The 25,315-nt window shown below is 45.3% G+C and overlaps 3 protein-coding genes and 1 pseudogene across 4 annotated transcripts in view; 3 read left to right on the plus strand and 1 right to left on the minus strand.

Annotated features, from left to right (window-relative positions):
• Adcy3 (adenylate cyclase 3) overlaps positions 1-5,058 on the plus strand; it is a 44,582-nt gene extending 39,524 nt beyond the window's left edge. The window contains exons 14-20 of the mRNA XM_035447628.1: positions 530-611; positions 1,231-1,389; positions 2,346-2,492; positions 2,977-3,096; positions 3,717-3,840; positions 4,267-4,391; positions 4,876-5,058. Of these exons, the coding sequence (XP_035303519.1) occupies positions 530-611; positions 1,231-1,389; positions 2,346-2,492; positions 2,977-3,096; positions 3,717-3,840; positions 4,267-4,391; positions 4,876-5,058 (940 nt within the window). The remainder of the gene's footprint in view (positions 1-529; positions 612-1,230; positions 1,390-2,345; positions 2,493-2,976; positions 3,097-3,716; positions 3,841-4,266; positions 4,392-4,875) is intronic.
• A 1,157-nt stretch (positions 5,059-6,215) lies between these two features.
• On the minus strand, positions 6,216-17,723 carry Cenpo (centromere protein O). 2 transcript variants are annotated; one of them, XM_027424557.2, is made up of 6 exons: positions 17,597-17,723; positions 15,421-15,587; positions 10,447-10,564; positions 9,355-9,614; positions 7,545-7,716; positions 6,216-6,904 (listed from the first exon to the last, which is right to left on the minus strand). In XM_027424557.2, the coding sequence occupies exons 1-6, from the start codon at positions 17,640-17,642 to the stop codon at positions 6,768-6,770; spliced, it is 900 nt and encodes a 299-aa protein (XP_027280358.1). In that variant the 5' UTR covers positions 17,643-17,723; the 3' UTR covers positions 6,216-6,767. The 2 variants fall into 2 exon arrangements, with proteins under 2 accessions (XP_027280358.1, XP_027280359.1); XM_027424558.2 differs by lacking the exons at positions 10,447-10,564; positions 15,421-15,587 and having other exon boundaries at positions 17,597-17,722.
• On the plus strand, positions 11,205-13,173 carry LOC118238162 (annotated as a pseudogene).
• Positions 17,724-17,821: 98 nt separating the features above from the next.
• Ptrhd1 (peptidyl-tRNA hydrolase domain containing 1) lies at positions 17,822-20,885 on the plus strand. Its single transcript, XM_027424559.2, has 2 exons — positions 17,822-18,320; positions 20,552-20,885. Exons 1-2 carry the CDS (start codon positions 17,856-17,858, stop codon positions 20,720-20,722), a joined length of 636 nt encoding a protein of 211 aa, XP_027280360.1. The 5' UTR covers positions 17,822-17,855; the 3' UTR covers positions 20,723-20,885.
• The last annotated feature ends 4,430 nt before the right edge of the window (positions 20,886-25,315 follow it).

Here is a 25,315-nt window from a genome sequence, read left to right on the forward strand (position 1 = left end):
CAAGGCCAGCCTAGGACACATGAGATCCTGTCTGAAAACAAAACCACTTAAAACCTATGACCCAGAACTCCACTTCTACATGCAGCTGGCTCCCTCCACAGTGCCCTCAAGGAGATGGGAAATTTACCGGAGAGTAAGCATATACACATAGTGACTGCTATGAAGAGCCTTACAGTGTGTCTTATCTGGTGTTCAGGAAAATTCGCTGTGTATTGTTAGCCTCATACCTACCTACTGTACAGAAACCCCTCCAACAATCAGCAAGCAGTGAAAGGAGACCCAGGAGCCCAATCTCCAGGCTCCTGGCCCAGCATGCTTTTCTCATCACATGTGCTACAAGAGCCAAACGGAATGGACTGTGGCCAGGGAAGCTGGGCTGCTGCTGAGTCAAAGCCCGGCAGCCCTATCCCTTACCGGGGGAGGGTCTCCTGACTATGACAGGGACTGAGGTGGTGGTGGTGGGACTTCTGCTGCCCACAGTGATGGCAGACAGCGTGAGCACTGTCATGTGTTCCTGTCTGTCCAGCAGGCCACCCCTGGTGCCTTCCAAGTACTCGATGACTGTGATGATGTTCGTCATGATGCTGAGCTTTTACTATTTCTCCCGCCACGTGAGTGCCACACACCTCTCCTCCTGCCTCCCACCAAGCTGCCCCAGGACTCTGGAGCAGTTCCTTCACCTACCATGGCTCATGGCAAGCCCTACCTCTGCCGGGCCCTGTTTTCTTCCTCACCCTCCTCCAGGGTGGGCACATGTCCCTTAGGCGGGGCTCACGGCCTCTGCACTTACCCTGACATGGGGCTCATTGCTGCACTAACCTTAGGAAGGTGTAGGCACTAAGGAAGTTTTTGTTTAGTAAAGATGAAGTATCCACACAAGGAGAATTAGCTTGGGTGCCCCCCAGTGGTTTACCGGGAAAGTACAGCCTCCCCAAACCACTTCATAAATGGAGCTGCTAGAGATCCCTCTCTGCCCCTCCCCTGGATCTGCAACTAAGTCTCAGGAGCACCCTACATATATGGAAGGCCTCTTGGATCTCCACTGTACCAAGAGGCCCAGGTCCTCATTGCAGCAGTGGGATGCTATTTTGTAGGTAACTCCTCTTGGCTCTTTTATCATTTAGCTATCTTCCTTCCCATTTTAGCATGTACAACATCCAAACCCCCATTATAAATCTTTCCATTGGACTGCTGGCCTTTGAGCACACCTCACCTAACTTGTGTCTGCAGGTGGAAAAACTGGCGCGAACGCTCTTCCTGTGGAAGATTGAGGTCCATGACCAGAAAGAACGTGTCTATGAGATGCGGCGATGGAATGAGGCCTTGGTCACCAACATGTTGCCTGAGCATGTTGCACGCCATTTCCTGGGGTCCAAGAAGAGAGATGAGGTAAGAGGATGGCACATGGAGCCTATTCTTTCTCCTGTGGATCCAGGTACTTTTTATAACTGGGGTTCAAGTTCAACTATGGTTGGACCTAACAAGAGACTTTCCCAGGGTCTCGTCTAAAGGGCTCTGCTGCATCTCTGGGACTCCATTTTAGAACCAGAGTGCCCCTTCTGTCAATAAGACTTCGCCCCAAGGTGGCTGACCATTCTGCTGTGCTTCCCTGGAGGTTTCTGTTGTTGGAAATGAAACACAATAAGCAACTTGGGGAGGAAAAGTTTTTTGTTTTTTTTTCATCTTACATGTCCAGGCAAACAGCCCATCACCAAGGGAAGTCAGGGCAGGAACCTGGAGGCCTGGAGGAACTGATACAAAAGCCATGGAGGAGTGCTCCTCATATCTTGTTTAGCCTGCTTTCTTAGAGCAAGGAAATGTACTACAGATTTACCCACAGGCCAATCTGGGGAGGGGCATTTTTTTCAATTGAGGTTCTCATTTCCCAAATGACTCAAGCTGTGTCAAGTTGGTATCAAACCAGCTAGCACACTGGACTGTTCCAAGGGCTAAGAAATTTTTTTATTTATAGTGCGAAGGAGCTTTTTTCTAATTATCCAAAGTTGGGTCCAACAAGTTGAGTGCACACATTATGTGTGAGGATGACAGACAGGTTTTCTGTATGCTACCCCATGAGGCAGCTGTCCCTTGCATGCTTGGGCCCCGTCTTTATTTATGTGTGTGTGGTATATATGTATGCATGCATATATGTATGCATAAGGATTCCACAGGGACTGTTTTTCTCTACTCCTTTGCCCTCTATATATGGATGGAGGGTCTCTTGTTGAACCTAGGCTCACTGTATTCTGATTGGCCAGCTTGCCTCTAACTCTGGTGCACTGAACTCTGGTCCTCACAATTGTGCGGCAAGTGCTTTACCTTAGCCTGGCCCCGCCTCTTTTTAGGAACTGTACAGTCAGTCTTACGACGAGATTGGAGTCATGTTTGCCTCCTTGCCCAACTTTGCTGACTTCTACACTGAGGAGAGCATCAACAATGGTGGTATCGAATGTCTACGATTCCTCAATGAGATCATCTCTGACTTTGACTCTGTGAGTGTCCTCCTGTCGTAGAGCTAACACCTTTATATCATATCCCAAGACACTGCACAAGTCAAAGGACCTAGTTCTGCTAAGCTGGCTTCATTTCCCGTAGAAGACTTTTATAGTCATTGGACTTGTGCAGCCACCCAGAACTGATGAGTCTGAGGGGTGAGACAGGATCTCGGGACAGCCCTGGAAGTTCAAGGGATTAAGGACTTCCCATCCCTCCTCCCTCAAACCCATATTAAACATTGACTGCTAACTGCACACCTTTCTAAGTGCTCTAACGTCTAAGAAGACTAACCGAGGTCACTAAGATCTTAGTGTTAAGGTTATGGAGATTTGAGTCAGACAATTGTATGCCAAGGTAGCATGGAATGATAAAAGCTGTTATAGTTAAGTGTCCTTTAGATGCGTTGTTGATCCTTGTAAACAGGCAAATGTGATGGTGAACTCACTCACCTTTCCTTGATTCTACTAATTCTGTTCTCAGCTCCTGGACAATCCCAAATTCCGGGTCATCACCAAGATCAAAACCATTGGCAGCACCTATATGGCAGCTTCAGGGGTCACCCCAGATGTCAACACCAATGGCTTTACAAGCTCCAGCAAGGTATTTCACTTGTTAGGTAACTAGCAAGGCAACAAATGTAGCAGCTGGAGAAGCAGCATTGTAAGAGACAAAGGGCTCATTCCCACAATTTTTAAGAACTCTATCAGTTTTGGAGCAGCAGAAACTCCTGGCGACTGGCCTTTTCTGAGCTCAAGTAGACCCGAGGAGTCTGCGTGATTTCCAGGCCAGAAAAGAAACTAAGGGGGTCTTGGGGACCAAGCACTGTTCTTATATCTCCATTTAGTTTTCCTTTACATCTCCACTCTCTGAATGAGCTGAGTAAGCTCAAGATGGCCCATCAAGTGCTTATGGCCTTGAGGAACCGGGAAAGGACCAGACTCAAACAGAGCTCTGTCTTGTTTAGTCAGTCACATGACAGAGGACAAACAAGACAGGGATCTTTCCTACCTTCTCGACCCAGTCATCACCCACCTTTCATAGATTCATGAATTCTGCAGTGGTGACATGCTGGCCCTAAAAAAGACTGCTAATTCCTTTTGGGGAGGGAAGAAAAGAAGGGTGTTAGCAGCCTGCTCCTTGTGTCTGTCCTGTAGCAGCTATGCCCAGGTGTTATGGTCATGGCCTGGATGGTTCTGACAATGTCATCATTTTCCACACAGGAGGAGAAGTCAGACAAGGAGCGCTGGCAGCACCTGGCCGACCTGGCCGACTTTGCATTAGCCATGAAGGATACGCTCACCAACATCAACAACCAGTCATTCAACAACTTCATGTTGCGCATAGGTAACTGCACCGGCAGCTCGGGGGACCTGGATGACCTTTAGTCCTGTTCTCTATGAGGAAACAGTCAAGCTAGACCCATTCCTAATTTCCACAAGGGCAGTCCAGCCTCCCTTCTGAGTCAGACACTGCAATAAGGCAGTTTTGAGGAGTGGCTCTGCTTTTGGGAGAGTTTATACAAGTTTGAAGTATTAGGGAGGCTATAGAGAAGCTGGCCGCTATAGTCCCGAGCATCAGCATAACACAGCTGTGCAGGACTTTTAGCAATGACTTTTGCTTTAAAAAGGCCACTTTTAATAAGGAATATAAGTGTTATATGATCAGGAGCCCTGTGGGGGCCAGGTGATCATCTATGAAAGAGAAATTGGTAGCTTCTGAGAGGCTAATGCAAGCTTGGCTTGTGGCCATGCTCCACTCTCTCTACCCCAGGCATGAACAAAGGCGGGGTTCTGGCTGGAGTCATTGGAGCCCGAAAACCACACTATGACATCTGGGGCAACACAGTCAATGTGGCCAGCAGGATGGAATCCACAGGGGTCATGGGCAACATCCAGGTACGTTCAGCACCAGACCTGAGCATGTGCTGAATGCAGGGCGTATAAGGAAAGAAGCTGGTGGGCTTTGCCATACATTGCTGACCCTTGTCTGTGGGCCACAGATCAAAGATGGCAGGCTGCAGGGCCAAGCCAAGTAGGCTGGGGCTTCTAGAGACTTAACAGAAGTGAGAAAAGGCTTTGGTCCATTTGTAACATTTAAGATAGGAGTTTTGAGTGAATAAAAGCCTGCTCTTTGGTACAAAGTTGACATGTTGCTCTACCAGCAACTGAAGTAACTTTGACCTGAAATGGTAATCTGATACCTGAATGTCATGTGGCTGACCATGGTTCTCACCCCATGTGGGGTGGGGGTAGAGCACTGTACCCCTGTATCTGCATACTACTGCAGCAGCAGTGCCATCTGGATCTGTCAGCCCTAACCACTCTACCTACCAGTCTCGGCTCCCTCTTCTCTAACCTTGTCTTTGTTCTCCACGTGCAGGTGGTAGAAGAAACGCAGGTCATCCTTCGAGAGTATGGCTTCCGCTTTGTGAGGCGAGGCCCCATCTTTGTGAAAGGGAAAGGGGAGCTCCTGACCTTTTTCTTGAAGGGGCGGGACAGGCCAGCTGCCTTCCCCAATGGCTCCTCTGTTACCCTGCCCCACCAAGTGGTGGACAACTCCTGAATGGCCTCTGGGCCTACAATGGTCCACATATCAGAAGGGAGATTCTTTTGGAAGCAAAGAAAGGCTTTTGGGAAAGGGCAAGTGACCAAGTCCTGGTGTTCCCAAATTGTTGAAGTTCACATTCCCATAGACTTAGGTTTCAGATTTCCTCCAGCCTTCCTGTGTGGATGTGAGCTCTGTGGATGGCTATTCCTACTCCTTGGTGTGCCTGTAGCGTCCCCAGAGTAGGGTCTTAGGCATAGTACCAGAACAGCCTTCCCAGAGCCTTTGTTCCACCCGACCCTTCACCCCTAGAGAGGCCGTGGCCACTGTGAGTGGGATGGCAGCGGAGGGCTCAGGGCAGAGAAAGCTCCCTGCCTGGCTGCAATCTACAGCAGTGCTTTTCACTGGAGAGGAGAGCCCCACTGGCGGCTGGCTGCCTCCTCCTGTCCAGTTAGGTCAGTGGCCCTTTTCCCGATGTTCCTGATAATCTTGAAAGGTTCTTTTGGAACCCTTGTCACCTTAGTCACGAGAGCAGAAAGTGCAATATTTCCTTTCCCCGGGGGGGGGGGGGCAGGGTCATTTCTGAAAGAAAAATATATCAACAGATCTTCTACATTTATATTTCTAACCTGTTAAAGACAGCCTTCCGATATTGCCTTGTCTTCTGAGCTCTTGCTACAGTCGCCTTTGCTACTGCTTCAACAGAGAATCTGCAGGTGTTGGTAAACAACAGGACTGTTTTATTAAAAGCTTTACTCAACTTGATGGTACTGTTATCGCAATTCTGTTACTGTGACATCTCAACCCCTACCACATGCCTAGAGGGCAAAAACTTGACAGAACCTTCTATTCTAAGCCTCTGTAGGATGACCCATGCTGGCTTGCCATCCTGTGTTCTTCCTGGAGTTTGATGGAACGCCCACACATGGAGATTTCTAGGAAGCAGCTAGTTTAGAGTGAAGCCCAAATGCTGGGCTGTGGAGTATAAAGATCTTATTTGGGACTAGCAGAGAAGGAACAGGAATTGTAATGGGAGAACTTGACCAGCAGATAGGTCTAAACAGATGTCAAGAAGTCCTAAGCCAAGGAACAATGCAGGCCCACCAGACACCCATGGTTAGGAAACGGTACTTTAAAGGAATCTAGGAAGGGAAGAGGACTGGAAGGAGACAAGACGGGAGGGTCAGTGATTTATGTACAGATTGTTAACAGTGCTTTCTCAAAGTGACTTTATGCATTCAGCTCTCAACCAAGATATTTTAGGAAACAAAATATTAAATACACAGAACCCCTAATTATAAAAAGTAATTTCTACCACCAAATAGTGGCCTAGAATACATGATCCCAAACCCAAGATTAAACACATTCCCTTATCTACAAAGCCCTATCATAGATTTACAGCTCGCACAAAAGCTACAGATGCTCACAAAATGTCTTTAGTTACCCCCAACATAGCTGATTTTTCAGCATGAATATATACATACGATACTTATAGGCTGGTATTTTAGAGGGAGAGCTGCTCTGGAGCACTGTACCAAGTGACCAGGCAATCAATGAGATCTATCCAAATCGCCTAGTGTCTACTCAACAAGCTCCTTGTCATTCCCATGAAGTGGGTGTCTAGTCTCATGACAAGGCTGGTATCCAGCCAAGCACTCTCCCTCCAAAGCTTTTGTTGACAGGTTCTGTTGGGGGTCCCTTCAGATGTATCCCATGTAGAAAGTTTTTCAGGAGACCAGGCTCAAATCCAGGATTTCAACTTGTTTTGAAAAGGAAGCAAACACCTGGTGCAGTGGCTTGGTTCGGAAGAGCATTTCATGGGATGCTCTGTGTTCTTCCCAACGAGCGGATGATGTTTCTGCCCCTAAAGGAAGAGATTTCTGTCAAGTTCATGAATCCAACTAGAGACTCAGAACCACATTGCTGCTCTTCTGGACCCATGTGACTTACAATGTAATTCTGAGAACAGAAACTTAGGAAAAATGGAGATTAGAACAGTCTGTGGGTGTGATACTTGTGACATCATCACAATACTGCTTTTTTTTTTTTTTTTTTTTTTTTTTAAATGCCTACCTGTGTCCGATTATGATGGTACTTCTACACAGGTGAAAACAAGTCTCCTGGCTAGCCCTGAAAAGCTGCCAGTTACAGAACATACTCTAGAGGACTAAGTGTATGCTAACTTCATCACAGACAACCCCAGGACTCTACCTTAGCTGTCCATCTTGAGGGTGAGGGAGGGCACACATCCATGAAAACAGTCTGTAAATTCAAAGGATTCTGGCCAATCGGGAAAGGCAATGAATAGGAAAAACTAAAATAACAATGCTTAACATCTCCAATGAAGAAAAACTGTAGGCACATTTTTTTTGTTATCTTGGTACATTTCTAGACTGAGAACAAATGGGGCTTTAAGTGGCCCACTTGATGTTACTCTACATACTTCACTCCATTTGCTTGAACTAGAGTATGCAGTTTCTTCAGTGAAGCATCGTTCCCCATACCTGGGCACATCACAGTGACACCTGTGGGAAGAGCTGCTGTGAGGTCCTCATACAGCAATGTGGCACTAAAGGAGAAGGTCTGGTGTCCCTGATCCACTTTATAGGTAAATGACAGCAAGTTGCACAGGGCATTTCTCTGCAAAGGTCCAGTGAGGAAGGCACTGAAGTCAGTCTACCAGGGTAAGGAACAATAAGAGGGTTAGCTGATTACTGCTCCAGAGGCAACTTCTCCATCCTGACAACACACACAACTTTGTCTCAAAGGGACAAAAGACCATCAAGAGTCTGGTGGGAAGTGTTATGGTGAAAACTTTGCCGCAGCCCCTGGCATCTATATACCCTTTGGAACCAGATGAAAAGTTTCTATACCCCAATAAGCCTCTTCACTGATACGGCAATCCAAATCAGACCAAATCAAACTGAATTAGAAAAAGCCCACATTTAATGGATACAATGCTCCCAGATGGTCTTGTAGCCCCCCAGAGAGGAGACCAGAAAGGGAGATGGGAAAAACCATGAGTTTGTTCTCTGGGGGACAGTTAGAGAGGTCTTGAGTATCTCTGGGGAGGGGTCATCATTTGGTGGGCTTTCTGAGATGCAGCAGGGTTTGGGTGTAACTTCCACCATAACATTCTAGACTTTTTGGGTATATGGATGTCAGGGACTGGAGTGAAGCTTCCGCCATAACAGGAAGCACTTAGTAAACGATCAGGCAACAGATAGAAGGAGATACTATTTCTGCCAGGAGTTCCATTGAGATTATCTTATATGGAAAGACATTTTCTTTAATTGATACCTGGGCAGAGGTAAAACTGCCCAGCTACAGAGTCACTTACTTCCTTTGTATTTATTTCCTGCCTATAGTTTCCACCCTTAGAAGACAGGCCAGAGTTATGGAGAAGACAAACTGCAGTCTCCTATGGTACTGGACGCACTTAGGGTCAGCACAGCATTGAGCACATAGCATCAGAGTCCAAAACCCTTGCTCAATTAACAGCATGGCAACTGTCTGTCTTGTGATAAAAATTTGAGGGCCACCAGCAGGAATGTGACCCTGTAACCAGGACCTGCCCTTCATCATTACTGAGAGCTGCAAAAGGGTGTGACATAAAGAGGCAACTTGCTTGAAGAGAAGAAACAAGAATTAGAAAGCAAGTGCACAAGCCGGTGTGGCACATGCCTGTCGTTGACACTGAAGCTAAGGGAGGAGGATTGTTCAAGTATGACGGTGGCCTGGCCTTCATAGTCAGTTCCAGACCAGCCTGGGCTACAGAGTAAACCCCTATTTCAAACCAACCAACCAACCGACCGACCGATCAAAGACAGAATAAAGGTAATGGACAAACTTCTGGCTCAGTGTTAGGAAACATAAGGGCTGGGGTGTGGCTTAGTGGAAAAGATAAATTTATATATAAATAATAAAATAAAACCAGCTCTATGTTGGCACACATTTGTAATTGCAGCATTTAGGAGGCAGAGATGAGTACACTGGCCCAAAGTTCAAGACCAGCATGGGTTGTACATCCAGCTAGGACTGAAGAACTCTGTCTCAAAAATATATGAGCCTTTTCTTTAAGAAAGCATGCTCCTAGCTGGGCAGTGGTAGCGCACACTTTTAATCCCAACACTCAGGAGACAGAGATAGGCAGATCTCTATCAGTTCAAGGTCAGCCTGGTCTACAAATCGAGTTCCAGGACAGCAAGAGCTGTTACACAGAAACCCTGTCTGAAAAAAGAAAAGCAGCTACATTGTCTTCCTGTGAAGTCTGTCTTGGGCATAAAATCGGACACAAAATCCCTACACAAATACCTCAAGTTGGTCCGTCTGGTACTTCCTCCCTGAGTAGGCATTGAGGTACTCGCAGAGACTGAAGAGGAAGCGCTGGATATCAGTCTGTAGGTATTCTGTGGCTATCCTTTCCAGAGGGATGAAGACTGGGATGGAATGGTGATGAATCCTGAGTGGTTTCTCCATGACAAGGTCTACAAAGTAGGAATCCAGTAGGTTCCCCTCAAAGGCAGTGCTGATGCACACACAGACTCCACGGCTGGTCAGCTTCCCACTGAGCCCTAGGTAAACAGTGAGACAACACTGCTCACATCAAAGGTTGTGGGTTGCTGTCTGGGCATTCTAGCAGCCTGCAGAAAGCCTGGTATATCCACACACAATGTGCATACGTGCTGGCCAAATGGATGGTATCAGACACTCACTCTGACTGGTTCACGTGAGCCTGAGTTGTTACAATTATGGAAAGAGGGGGAAGTGAAAAGGTACCCTAAATATCAAATACTGAGGGAAAAGTAAGAAAATTTTGTTTTATGTATTCTTTTTATTACTTGAGTTCTAATTATGATAGTCCCCATTTCTTCCCACAGTCCTCTGTGGCCCAGATGAAGAACAAATTCCTATGTATGCTGAAACAGAGATTTGAAGTTCAAACTTTGACCATTCCCATAACACAGGCAAGCAGTGAAGAAAGTTCTAGTAAAACCTTCCTGATACTGTGACCCTTTAATACTGCTCCTCATGTGTGGTCACCCCAGCCATAAAATTATTTTCATTGCTACTTCACGACTGTAATTTTGCTACTGTTTTGAATAGTAATATAAATATCTGATATGCAACCCCTTTACTGGACAACCCCCAAACCCCGGTTACCCCCAGCAAAGGAGTCATGATTCACAGGTTGAGAACCATTGCAGTAGAGGATCTAGAAAATGATATCATGAAAAGAAATAGCTTTGGCTAGCCACCAATCTTTTACTGTCTAAAGAGGCTGATCTTATAGGTAGATATAAAGCAGCATGCCAGCTTGTCTATGTATGGCAGTGTGTAGAACCAAGTCTAGCCGAATAATACAGCTAGCAACTAAGAACAAGTCATATGAGAAGGAAGGCCTACCTGTAAAACGATAGGCCTGTAGAATGTCTTTCACGTTTCCCCACTGCCTTGCCAGATCCTCCTGCTCACTGAGCTCCACTGTTCTGTTTGGGTCTTCATTGTCCAAAGATGCTTTAATCTACAGGACATGAAGCAAAGCTAATTGGTTACAACAGGGGTACCACAAAGTCTCAGCCACCATTTGATTGCATAAAAATAAGGGCAGCTTCTCTATTGTGTAAGGCATCCGTGATCACTCAGTTGGTGCTGTGACATACAGCAGAGGGAGATGATGTAGGGGTCATGATATAAGGAATTGGGAGTAGAAATGAACCAGGATTTTGATGGCAATGGAGAAAGAAGACTTCAGAGGAGCAAGAATAGGCTCGAACAAAGTCCAGGATGAGTGCAGGGTGGACAAGACAGATGCGTGGAAAGGCAAAGCTGGAAAAGCCTGGACTCAGACTTGCACTTGCAGCTACCTTTTCCTCAGATGGTAAGTGTGCAAGCTGAATGAACTACACAAATAAGCAAGCAGACAGAAAATGATCTGAAGGTATTAGAGAAAAACATGATTGAGAAGAAAAAAACCCCAACAACAAAATGCTTTTGAAGAAGGATTATACACAATGACTGATGGGGAGGAAGAGGCATTTTCTTCAGTGATGTAGCCATTGGTAAGGTGCCCATACTCCTGTAAACAAACCCCTACCCATTCCCTTGTATAAGCAACCAAATGAAAGGCACTGGGCCACCGCACTGAAAAAACGACAAAAACCATGAGAGTAGAAGAGGAACAGGTTGAGAAAAGGGACCTGGGTGGGGTGGGTATGGGTGGGGGACAAAGGGTAATGGGAGTACCACATACATATATGAAAATGTCATAATGAAACCCATTATAAGAAACAATATTAAGAAAAGATGGTTAGATGAAACAGGCATTTTTCATATTTATTAAAGCAAGCATGAAAGCAAAAACAAGGTTAGAAAATCAGTAAAGATCTGTTACAGGAAAACAAACACACAAACTAAAAAAACCACTATTCATAGGAACCCAGACATATATCAAAGAATGCCACTGATGAATTACTTGAAATGATAATGGTCACATTTTTCAATAAATGAAAAACTTCAAGTATATAAGCATTACCAAGCCAAATAATGATTACACCTGACCTCATTATAACATAAAACTGTCAAACACCAGAGAATATAAAGTTGGAGAAAAAAGAAACCACATTCAAACAAGTATTATCACCTGATAAGATTAATGCCTAATTTTGAAAACATGGGCCTGGAGATAACACATAACATCCTTAAAGTATAAACAAAAATGCAAAAATGATGTCTAAATGTAGACTCCAAACATAAGGTCAAAGCTATTTTTTTCCTCTCTCTCTCTCTCTCTCTCCTCTTCCTCTTTTGAGATGGGGTCGCTCTATCATGTGGCTCTGGCTGTCCTGGAACTCACTCTGGAGACCAGGCTGGCCTCAAACTCACAGAGATCCACCTGCCTCTGCCTCAAGTGCTGGGATTAAAGGCGTGCACCATATCTGGCCTTTAAATGTTACATCATTTATATGTATACAACATATAAAGCCTTTATATGTATACAACAAAACATCTAAAAGATAAATAAAACCACACACTTCAGGGGTCACCAAACTACAAACGGTTTGTCATGACAGTTGAGGCTGGTCCTGAACCTCCCAAGTGTTGGCATTACAAGGCCTGTGCTACCATGACTAGCAAGGTGCATCTTAAAAACTAGGTTTAGACCGGAAGCTGGGACGGGACCTTAGTTCTCTTTCCCATCTTGCAAGAGGGCAGGTGAAAACACCGAGAAGCCTGACACAAAAGAGAAAAAACCAGCAGTCAAGAAGGCTGGTGGTGATGCTGCTACAGCTGGTACAGCCAAAAAGGGTGGCCCTAAGTTTAAAAGGCCCAAGAAGGGGAAGTCCCATTGCAGCCTGAACCCTGTCCTGGTTAGAGGAATTGGCAAGTACTCCCGATCTGCTATGTATTCCAGAAAGGCCTCGTACAAAAGAAAACACTCAGCTGCAAAAACCAAGGTTGAAAAGAAGAAAAAGGAGGAGGTCCATGCTACTGTCACTAAACCGGTTGGTGGTGACAAAAATGGTGGTACTCGGGTGGTTAAGCTTCGAAAAATACCCAAGTGTTACCCTACTGAAGATGTTCCTCGGAAGCTGCTAAGCCATGGCAAGAAGCCCTTCAGTCAGCACGTAAGGAAGCTGCATGCCAGCATCACTCCGGGGACTGTCCTGATCATCCTCACCGGGCGCCACAGGGGCGCAGCTGGACAGCGGCTTGCTACTTGTGACAGGGCCTCTTGCCCTCAACAGAGTTTCTATGCAAAGAACACACCAGAAATTTGTCATCGCCACCTTTACAAAAGTTGTTAACAGCTAGATTAAAATCCCCACGCACCTGACTGATGCTTACACTTCAAGCAGCAGCAGCTGCGCAAGCCCAGGCACCAGGAGGGTGAGATCTTCACACAGAGAAGGAGAATTACGAGATTAGAGAGCAGCGCAATGCTGATCAGAAAACAGTGGACTCACAGCTTTTGCCAAAGATCAAAGCTGTTCCTCAGCTCCAGGGCTACCTGTGGTCTCAGTTCTCTCTGACAAACTGGATGTATCCTCACAAACTGGTTTTCTAAATTGCTATCAACCTCATTAAACAGCTTCATATGTTAAAAAATAAAATAAAAATTGGGTTTAACCAGCTCACACCATGCCCATTTTACACATCTTTCTTACAAACAAAGCAGAGGTACGTAGCTGCTACAGACATCACAGCCTGAAATACCTGCTCCTCGAAAAATAAGGCCAGCCATTAAACAGACCAATGGAACCAAATAATCTAGCTATGACCAAATGCCACACAACAAGACAAGTGATCTTTTCAAGATGTTCTGTTTGGGAGGCATACTGGGATGCAGTTGGGGGTAAGCATGAGCTATCTCCGAAAGATGAAACAAAGCATAAAATAACAGATGAAGATTTATGAACAAGAACACAAAGCACAAAGCTAAATTTCAAAACTGATCTCCACTTATATAGTGAATGGAAGGCAAGCCATAGTCTAAAGGAAAGATCTTAAACGCAAAATATATAAAGAAAAAAATCGTAGTCAATGAAATTTATTTCAAAGGCTGTAAGAATCTAACAGAGCACAGGCACAGCACAGTGCTGAAGGGAGATTGATTCTAGGACCCACTGCAGCTATCCAAATCTATGGATGCTCAAGTCCACTGCCTAAAAGACCAGAGTATTTGCCGATAGCCTCCCCTTCTTGTATACTTTAAATTACCTCTAGATTATCAATAACATGTAATTATGCAACATTATAAAAAAAGCTTAATTCTGCTCTTTAGAGAATGACAAGAAAAAAGTTAAATACAAATTAAGTCTAGAGCAAGATACTAATACACTCCCACCATAATGGCAAACTTTTAAAACTGATAATGCCACATCCTGGTAAAGTTACAAAACAACAGAAACTTCTGTAGCCACCACTGGGACCATAAAGCAGTCACATGCACTTTACAAGGTGGCAGTGCTCACTCAAGTTAATATGCAGGTTCCATGTCCTAGAATTTCTACCAAGGCTTGTACCAAATAGGAAAGTATTGTGTTTTTAATGAAACAAAAGCAACAAGAATATCACAGCAGCAATCTTCATAAAGAACCCAAAGTGAAACAACTCAAATGGTCCACATGGCGTCAACAGTGGAATAGGTAAATTATAATAGTCGTAAGACAGAACTGTGGCCCAGCAGTGGTGGTGCACTCCTTTAATCCTAGCACTCAGAAGACTGAGGCAGGCAGATCTCCGTGAGTTCAAGGCCAGCCTGATCTACAGCGTGAGTTCCAGGATAGCCAGGGCTACACAGAGAAACCCTGTTTCGGAACAAAAAAGAAAAAAAAAAAGAAGGCAGAACTGCTGCACAGTGATGAAGGTATGAATCAATGAGTTTATATCCTACAGCTGTACAAAATTCAAGCCAGGTGTGGTGACTCACACTCTGAGGCAGGAAGACTGCATGATCTGGTACAGTCTGGGTTAGAGGGAATTCAAGCCTGGTTAAGTAGCAAGATGCAAAACATTGTTCAAAATCAGGTAAATGTCATTCTTGGTAACAGAAACTGGACCTGTGGTTACACGGAAGGAAAGTCGGAAAGTTATGATTAACAGGAGGCAAAAGGAGAATTCTGGAGTGCTGGTAATATCCTATGCTTTCACTTCTGGTAGAAACCTGGCTGTATTCCATTAAGATGCACACTACATATACTTTACTTCAATAAAAAGCAAATTAAAGAGGGAGAAAAGAGTGGGAAGGGAGGGAAGGAACCCGCAGGAAGGCCAGCTTTAACTGAGTGGTTACTGGCAGGGGAACAATGTGAGATTTGTAGGATTTAGTGGAAAAATGGAAATATTAAGAAAGCCCCAAACTACTGCAATTATCCTAGGATCCAACCCACCTGGTAAGTGGGTTTTCCACATATGTTGGTAACACTTCATGTACGGCAGGGGAGAAGTACAAAGACAGAAGAGAGGACCATTGGACAGATCTGCTGAATGGACCTCAGCTAGAGTAGAAACCACAAAGAAGGAATGGCCAATACTCACTGTGAAATTCTGAGACTGGGTGACAGAACACTGGCACCAATGGCAAAATCATAAATGACTCAGATCTGCTGAGGTTGAGGTGCCAGGTCAGGTGTCTATGAGAGAAGGCTGAGGCCTGCCTTGCCTTACCATCTGACAACTGTTAGTCACAATTCCCAGCTACATTTCCACAGGTCTGATGATCTGAAGGGGATCAAAGATCTGATGATCTGAAGGGGATCAAAGACTTGAAACCAATCCAGTATGATCCCAAGTAAAACAGGTGATCCAGGTTTATGGATTCCCAAATCACAGCTGATCTTCACACCCCAGGAGAGCCAACAAGGCTTTCCCACTTACTCTGGCTTGCCGTCGCTTCACTTCAGCCCTCAGCTTATCTCGCTGTCTCCGAAGTTCATGAATCTTGGTTCTCTGAGAACTTTCCTTTGTGTGAACTGTCAGCTCCTCAGACTTTCTACTGGATCTGTTCATCTGAGCCTCTAGTCTTTCCAGGTAAGCTAAAACACCTAAGTGGGGGTGGGGATGGGGAGAAGAACTTCATGATTGGACATGGTTTAACTTCGGCATAACACACACTCCAAGAAGTAAGTTTGCTGTGCTAAAAGCTGACCAAAAGCAGCAACTTGGTGAGAAAAGGGGTATTGTCCTCTTACAGGTCACAGTCCATCATGAAGAGGAGTCAGAGAAACTTATGACAGGAACTGAAGCAGATGGAGGAATGCTGCTAGCTTGCTTTCTCAGTTTGCTTACTTATACAACCCAGAACCATCTGCTCCAAGGGTGGCAGGAACTCAGGGTAGGAACTGAAGCAGAGACCATGGAGGACATACTTCCTGATTTATGAAAGCTGCTCAGCAGGCTTTCATATACAGTCCAGGACCACCCACAGTGTGTTAGGCTCTCCTCCCTCTATTAGCAATCAAAAAAATGTCCTAAGAAATGTTCACAGATCAATCTGATGAGGTAATTCCTCACGAGGTTCCCTCTTCACAGGTGTATCAAGTTGACAACCAAAAACAGGCATCACAATAGATGTCTCATTAATCTAGGATTTGGGACAACAAAATTGTTAAATAGGTGAATTGAGGGCACATTTTCTTATTTATTGAGACGGTCCTCTCCTACATGGCTGGCCTTGAACTCACAGAGATCCACCTGCCTCTACCCAGAATGTTGGGATTAAAGGCATGCGCCACCACACCTAGCTCTACTGTAAATTTATAAACACCAGAGGGCCAAACAACCAAACCAGAGACCATCAACCTCTCCGTTGAACATTGGTAAAAGCACTCCCGAATCAGGACACTTATTTAAAGAGAACAGGAAACTCGGATCTGTCCATTGCTTGCTTTGTAGGCAGCAGCACCTCATCTAAGCCTGTTTATCACAGAAGCACATCTATAGGGTAGAAAAGGACAACTCTCAATAGCTTTACCACAAGCCAAATGAAATCTCTCCATAGAAGTCCTATGCTTCTAACATTAAGACTCCATGTAACTAGGTTCCTAAAGCAGATCCATTATCTACTTTGCAGGGCTCACAAGAACACACACACATCTGTTCACTTGTCTTGGGACAGCCCAGGCTTAGCTAATTCACCTACGAGCGAAGTCAAAACTATACATCAATTACTAGTGTATTTATTTATCAAGAAACACACAATATGCAGCACCACCATATTTCACTGGTATTTCTTATGGTTACTCTTCTTTTACTTCCCTGAGAGCCTCAACACTTTTCTCTGCTGTATCCAGTTCCTCTCCATGCTCATACAACAACATAGCCACAATAACCAAGAAGAGGGAGAAAACCCACTTGGCACTAGCCAAATGTTTCAATCTTTTGGATGGAAGAGATGATAAGGGGACTGTAGAACTGTCCAGGCTGGGTCTGCTGATCATTCACAACTTTCACTTGGGACAGGTGTGCTGGCTCACAGAATAAATAAAGTGAAGGTTCACTGTGAGTTCCAGGCCAACTTGAGATACAAAGTATTTCAGTTCTAGGGCAGCAGGTTCTCAACCATCCTGATGTTGCTACAACAACAGTTCCTCATATTGGGGTGACCTCCCCTACCATAAAACTATTTTCATTGCTACTTCATAGTTGTTATTTTGCTACTGTTGTGAATCGTGATATAAATATTTTTGGAGACAGAGGTTTGTCAAAGGGATGGCGACCCATGGGTTCAGAACTACTATCTCGAGTATGGACTACATGCGACTGCAGCACAGCTTTAACACCAAGTCATCACACTTGTAATTTGAAGTAACAATTTCAACCCACATGTCGTTTATTACCTCAAGCTAAAATTTTAAAAATAAAAGGGGAGGGAGGAAAGAAGAAACTGAGGCAGGACTGTAATGTGTCCAAATCACAGTATTTATAAAGGCAGAACCCCAAATCAAACCCAAATCTAATCAACAGAGTTACTGCCCCACAGTGGCCTCTCCTGTGTAATACGGTCTGGAAAGAGTTCTCACTGTGGCGCAGGGAAGGGCAACCCTCTCGATACCTCCTTTGCACTCTCCGCCTTGACGCAATGTATTCGCAGACTCCATCTCCTCTTCAGCTTCTCAAGAGCTTTCTCCTACGAGGCTGGCCGGACAGGGCAAGTTGAACAAGGACCCAAACGTCCTTGACTGTGAACAGGAAAATCCATCTATTGCCACTTGCAGAATCCCTGACGGTCCCGGGATAGACAAGGTGCCTCCGCCCGCCTCCTTTGCCTTGTCAGATGCATCCACGCCTACCTCACCGCCGTGGTCACTCTGATGCTTCCCCCGAACAACCGAAGAAGCTGTGCAGGACTGCTAATCCCTCTACCACCGGGTCTTGCTTTCTATTCAGTGCGTCCTCACTCGGGATCCAGTTTAAGAATTCCCGCCTACGGCGTCTTCAAAAATGCAAACCACCGGCCCCAGCATGCTTTGCGCTTCCGCCGTACAAAAACATGGCGGCGCCCACGGCTCCACCCTAATCCCAGCATGCACCGCAGAGTCGGTCCGGCCATTCAGATCATCAAGAAGATGGCAGGCTCTGGCGCGGAGCCGCAGATCCTTGTACAGTACTTAGTGTTACGCAAGGATCTATCTCAGCCTCCTTTTTCCTGGCCCACGGGCGCACTGGTAGCGCAGGCTTGTCACGCCGCCACCGCAGCCTTGCACCTTCACCGAGACCATCCGTACACAGCGGCTTATCTCCAGGAGCTGGGGCGCATGCGCAAGGTGGTTCTCGAGGTGAGTCGTCGGGGCGTAACCGGAAGGAGGCTAAGGGATGGGTGTGCGGAGGCCGGAAGTAGGTCTACTCGGGCCCAAACCTTGACTTCCGGGAGTATATGCGGCGTGATTGTGGGAGGGTCTTTAAGAGATTGGGGGCATGGTGTGCCGCTTGAGCTGTCGCGCTGTGGACCTTCTTACCCCGCGCAGGGCATGACCGTGAAGAGCGGACATAGACCCCGCTGTCACAGGCGTCTCGGCACTGTTGGTGCACCAGAAACTGGTTGTTCACTTGCCCCTTAGATCCCTGGGAGGGCGGAGCTGGGGAAGCGTGGTCCTTCCTCTCTACCTGTGCCTAAAAGTGCCACTGCCTTAATAAACATGGTTAGTAAGGGAAATAGAGGCCATTTGTTAAGAAGGAGAAAGACACTCAGCCCGGAAAAGGCGTATATTTTTCAGCCTCGAGTCTCATGACCCTGTCATTTACGTGGCACCTGCTTCTCTAGAGAGACAGTTGTGCAGGAAAACACTGTCAAGGGGTGAGAGTGGATGAACAATGGCCAAAGGGACCATCGTGCCAACCTACATGTTTACATCGGCTTTTAGCTTTCTGACGAGTGTTTTCCTATCAATGAAGGTGACTCTTACGCCTATTGGATTAACTTGAATTTTTTTAAAAGGATACTTAAATTATGTGTATGTGTGTGGGTATATGCACATGGGTATGCTTGGAAGACAGAGATGGTGTAAAATCTTCTGGAGCTGTAGTTAAAGACAGTGTGAGCAATCTAGTGCGGGTACTGGGAACCAAACTCCGGTCCTGTAAGAGCAGTATTCCCTGGGACTGGGCCATCTTTTCCACCCCTGGACTGTCTCTTAAGGGTCAGCTCAGCAGTATAGTCTTTACCAGAAAGCCTGGTGCTAGATCAAGGAGACCCTCCCACTCCCCCACCCCAGTACAGTACTTCCTCCTACGGAATATGCATAAACGACACCCAAACACCTGTTTTTACAGAGAGAACCTTTATTAAGTGGGGAAGAAAAAGTGTCTGTTTTCTGTCTGAGTCAGAAAACAGCAGCAAATGACCTTGCAGATATAAATTTCTTGTTTGTTTGCTTTGGTTTTTTGAGACAGGGGTTTTTTGTGTAGTCTTGACTCTCCTAGAACTAACTGTAGACTAGGCTGACTTCTAACTCACAGACATCCGCCTGCCTCTGCCTCCCAAATACTGGGAATAAAGTTGTGTTTCCATCCAGGTCAAGGGTTAGGCCTTAGATCCTATTCTGCTGACCAAAAAGCATATAATGGAGTAGATTAAAAAGAATTAAAGGGTTGTCGAGATGGCTCATTGGGTAAAGACACGTGGGTAAAGGCACGTGCCACCAAGCCTGACAACCGGAGTTCCATCCCTGGACTCAACTGATGGAGAGAACCAAATCTTAAAAGTTATCCTCAGTGTACATGCACAATACAATATTCTAGTTTGCTATTTGCTGCTAGGATAAACACCATGACCAAAAAGCAACTTGGGAAGGAAAGGGTTTGTTCCATCTTTTTGATTTTTTTTCAAGACAGGGAGCTATGGAGTCTGTCCTGGAACTCACAGAGATCCACCTGCCTCCTTAGTGCTGGGATTAAAGGCATGTGCCAGCACCACCTATAGATTTGTTATGTCTTATAAGTTACACCCATCCTCTAGGGAAGCCAAAGCAGGAACCACAGGAGCACTGCTTTCTTGGCTTGCCTCCCTTACTTTCTCAGCTACCTTACACAGTTAAGGGCCACTTGCCTAGGGATAGTACTGCCCACAGTGGACTGAGCTCTCCTACATCAAATAGCTGAGATATGTTCTGCACCAACACTATACTTGGGCCTGAGGGGCTGAGAGAGCAAGAAGGAAGATACATGCAATCTTAGAAATCCTTCCACTAGTCAGCTGAATCAGTGCTGGCTGATGAGGGTGATCTGCTATAGGTGCCAGCTATAAGGAAACTAAAAACTACATAATTCAAGAGGAAAGAGAAAATTGCATTTTATTAACAGATTATTAAGCCTCCATCTCTGTCCCCTCCCAGCCACTTCTATAAGATCCTAAAGAGTGGGACTAGCAAACCAGGACGTGAAACTGCTATATAGTTCTTCTGTGGAGCCACCTCTCCAGTTTTCAGAGCCCCCTCTCCACCCTTTTGTGACCCTCTGACACTTCCAAAATGGGTCTTTCAGTCTGGGTTTTGTGTTCTGCAATTTGTAGGCTGCTGATGAGACCACCTTGAAGGAGCTGGCAGAGGCCCTGCAGCAGAAAAACATCGACCACATGCTATGGCTTGAGCAGCCAGAGAATATTGCCACATGCATCGCCCTCAGGCCATATCCCAAGGAAGAAGTGAGCCAATATTTGAAGAAGTTCCGATTGTTCAAATGACTGCTGTTCTGGTAGAATTGGATGTCAGTTGGGTCTGGGAGCCAAATGGCCTCCATCCGGATGATTATGGACTCCTTTTAATGTTGATGTGCTCTTCCCTTCCAGTTATAATGGTTTCTTAAGAGCCAGCCCAAATTCAAATTAAAGCCGTCATTAACTAGTACTTCCTATTAGCATTATTATCACCAAGTTCAGTCGAGGGAAGCTGATAAGCAGCATTATTATCTGTGGGTCATTGCTTAAACAGAAGATATTTTTTGTTAGGAATAATAGACCTCTTCCAATCACCCATGTTGTCTGCGTTCTTTACCTATCCTATCCCTTCCCACTTTCCAATCACTGATCTCCAGTCTCTAGGGTAGTAATAGAGTCTTCCTCTTCTTCCCCTCTTTTCTGTCTCATGAATTCAATTAAACACCATCACCTTCACAAAGTCTTACCAGCCAAAAACTGTCCCCTTCTCTAAACACGTATACATGACAGTACACTGTTCAAAATATTTCTGTAAACATTTGTACACAACAGAAATTGATCGAACATTTGTAAAGCAAAATTTATATGGAGTAATTTGTTCAGTAATTTGGAGTAATTTGTTACATGAGACATGTAATCCAGGAGTGGTGGCTCATGCCTGTAATCCCTGCACTTGAGAGGCTGGGGCAGGGGAAATGTGCTGAGTTCAAGGCCTTTCTATGCTACTGAGCAAGACTGTGACTCAAAAAAGCTGAAAACATTAAGGTAAGTGAATTGGTCAACTGCCTCTCCCTATAAAATGTGTGATAATTAACTTATGAAGGGAAAAGACTTGCTTTGGCTCGCAGTTTTTGATGTTCCAGGAGAAGATTTGGGCAGACTCATGGCATTAGGTGGCAATGGTAAGCAATGTGACAAAGCCTGCTCCCCAGCTAGAATCTCCAGCTTACTTCTGCTTGACCTGGAAAGCACCATTCCTCTCTCTCCAAGTCCCACCCTCTCAGAAAATCTCCAAGAAAGACGATTTCTGTATTCTTGGCAGCTATGGCAGCTCCTCTCCTGAAGTTGCCAGTAGCCCAAGACCCCACCTAAAGTGGTCAGCTTTTGATCATACTTGGGCACAAACCCAGCTTGTGGATGACACATCATCACCCCTTGCCTACAGGGTATATAAGCTCCCTGATTTAGTTCAGCCACATGACTTTCTCTGACCTGATCTCTGGGTTGAGAGGGCTCATCTGGAAGTTGCTTTCTTCAAATATACCTGTTATTTTGCTACTTCAATTCAGTTTGATCTGGCTGACTGCGTCGGCAGGGAAACCTACTACAGAGGTACAGAAAACCTATTAGAGAGAGAACAAAGAAGAGTCTGGGTTTCCCATTAGGCCCTGTCTCCTGAAGGCTGCACTGCCTTCCACTAGGGACAAGTACTTAGCATGGGGACCTCTGAGGCACATTTCCCTGATGGGTAGAGAATTCCAGGAGGAACTGGTAGAGTGCAGAGGGCAGTACCAGGCCCAGGAAGCCAAATGAAGCTCAGGGTAGGAAAACACACAGAGCAGCATAAATCCCTGAAACGGCTTTAGCGGTCGGGAGTGCACTGCAGAATCAGTAAAAACAGTTTAAAGAGCATAAGGGTGAAAATTAGATTATAGTTTACTGAGGCAAGAATGAGAGGGAAGATAAGCCCTGGAGGCTATTTCAGGAATTTCAAAGGAAAGAAAAGAAGGTAATGATTGAAGGGAGGCTGCAAACGTAAATTCTTGGGTTCCCATATGGGGAACTGTTTGAGCAAGATAATGGGTAAGGCTACACGGTAGCTCACAGCCAATTGAAGAGACTCTACCACCACCTTTTGGCCTCCATGGGCACAGCATATACACGGTACATATGCATATATGCATACATATACATAAAATGAATTTACACTTGATATTAGCCAAAAGGCTGAGAAACAATGTAAAGTGAATTTAAAAACTTTAAATTTAATTAATATTTATTTTATGTGTATGGGTATTGTCTGCATGTATGTTTGTGCGCCATGTGTATGTGTATGCCCACAGAGGCCAGAAGGGGACTTTTGATCCCCTGGAATTTCAGGTGTTAGTGAGCCACCATGCAGATGCTGGGAACCAAACTCAGGTCCTCTGGAAGAGCAGCCTGTGATCTTAGCTGCTGGGCCCTTTCTCCAGTCCCAAAGAGGGGGAAAAATTAGAGAAGACAATAGATATGGAGGAAGGTAAGAAGAAAAGAGATTAAAGTTACTAAATGAACTGATTTAAACAAGTCCAGAGAAAATGAGAAGAGATGGAGCACTGGATTACAGTGTAATGTAACTTAAATTGGGAGATAGCTCTTATATTTGGAGGCTCTTAAATTTGGCAAGCTACTCACCTTCCTTAAGCCAGTTCCCTCACCTGCAAAATAGTTGTGAATTCAGTGCATTGGGATGTACAGCACCTATAAGAGCCTGGGCACTTGATGCTGAGGCCAAAGCACAGGACACAGTGTGAAACATAGCTTCCAAGAGCTGCCCTGTTGCATGAGCCCAGTGTCTGATCCCGTCCTCCTGTTTAGAAGTGATGCTGCCCAGCATGTGTCAGATACTCTCTGAATGCTTTCCAAGTCGGAGGCTGGTTCCTGTGATAATGCAGCTTAAAGTACTTGGATTCTGAGTATTTTAGTAAAATGTGATAGAATCAGATATGAATGGATGTGTATAGACGGGAGATGGTCACTCAGGAAATGTCTAAAGTTCAGGGAGAGTACAAACTTCTCAAGAGGAGGGAAAAGCGGCAGATCTCTTTAGCAGTGTCAGTTTGGACCAGTGCTTCTCTGAGTGTGATCTGGAGCCTCAGGTCAGCATCACTGGTCACTTGTTAGAAATGCCAGTTCTGAAGACCCACTGGTGAGAACCTGGTACTGCCTGGAGGCAGCTGATTTTCTGGAAGCCCTTAGCTAAAAAGCTAAATAATGAATGTGTATGGTTGGGAATCAACCCATTGCTATGTGATAGACTTTTCCTGGGGAGAGGAAATGTATACACTTCCACTCACCTCAGATAGGAAGCCCAAGACAGACCAGTGCTGTGGAGTAATCCTTTTGTACACTGTAAATTTGCATTGCTCTCATTGTTAATAAAAGGCTGATTGGCCAATAGCTGAGCAGGAAGAGATAGGGCGAGACAGCCTGAGACAGAATGTTGGGTTGAGGAAGGGGAGAGTCAGAGGGGATGCCAGCCAGCTTCCAAGGACACAGGATGTGTATTAAATGAGGTAAAAGGTCATGAACTACATGGTAAAACATAGATAAGAGATATGGGTTAACTTACCTGTAAGAGTTAACTAGTAATGAGCCTGAGCTATCAACCAAGCATTTATAATTAATATAAGCCTCAGTGTTGTTACTTGGTTGCTGCTGGTGGGACAGAAAGTATGCCTATAGACCAAAGTATGGATACCACCAAAATCCAACTTGTATTGTGGTTACTTACAGGAATATTAGTAAGAGACTACTTACAGGGTCATAGATGACTCAAAAACAGATCACCAAAGCCCACAACAGCATGAGTGAGAGCTTACAAAAGCTGAAACTTGGAGCACTCTGCACAGTTGGCAGGCAGTACAGCAGGTTGGAGATTATTCCTTCCGGGCAGCTTGGCTGGTTTCTGCTTCTTTCAGGTGGCTTGATTGCCCGAGAGGATCTTTATTGTTTGCTTTTGAGAGGGAGGGGGCCTAGTGAATCCTGTCAGTTTCAGGAACTTCCTGAAGCTTGTTTGAGTTGATTACTTCCTTCTTAAGGAGCTTCCCTACAGGGTGGAATGTTTCAATCTCAGAACGAAACTGCTACACAACACCTATTCTGGGAACTGAGGATATAATATGGTCAGTTGACAGAATGCTTCTAGAATGCACCAAGCTCTGAGTTTGACTCCTAACACCATTAAAATAGGCATGGTGGTATAATACCACCATTATAGGCCTGTAATACCAGCACTCAAGAGATAAAGGCAGGATCAGAAGTTCCGGGTCATCTTGGCTACATAATGAGTTCAAGGCCAAACTGGGCTATAGTCTCAACCAAAAGCAACTACAACAAAAACCCAACAAACAACAATCAAACCTATTCTGTGTCCTTATAATATGCTCTCTGGAAGGAACCAATGTGGAGGAGGGCAGAGATCTGGCTGCAATCTCACTCTGTACCTAACACGCACGCACACACACACACACACACACACACACACACACACACACACGCACGCACACCCGATTAACATAAAGGACATATTGGCTAACAAGATATATCCTTGAAAAGACTCCTCTGCCCTGGTAAGCTTCTTACTTTTGATTAGCAAAGTGCTTCCATATGGCCTATCCTGGCAAGTCTGTGGTGCAGGTAGCCTTGCCCCAGCATTTACAAAAAAGAATCGACTTGCTTAAGACCAAAACCTAGCAGGAGCTGGGATTGAAACCTAGGCCTTCTGTCAGTTCTGTTTTTGTGTTTTCTCAATGCCATGTACTAATTTGGTCTTCTACTGTTGAGATACCAGTTAGCTGTTTTAGAAAGGGACTACAAGTTGTCCAAGCACAGAAACACTGTAGCTGCCTGGGAAATTGT

This window comes from Cricetulus griseus, chromosome 7 (assembly GCF_003668045.3).
Source record: "Cricetulus griseus strain 17A/GY chromosome 7, alternate assembly CriGri-PICRH-1.0, whole genome shotgun sequence".
NCBI lineage: Eukaryota > Metazoa > Chordata > Mammalia > Rodentia > Cricetidae > Cricetulus > Cricetulus griseus.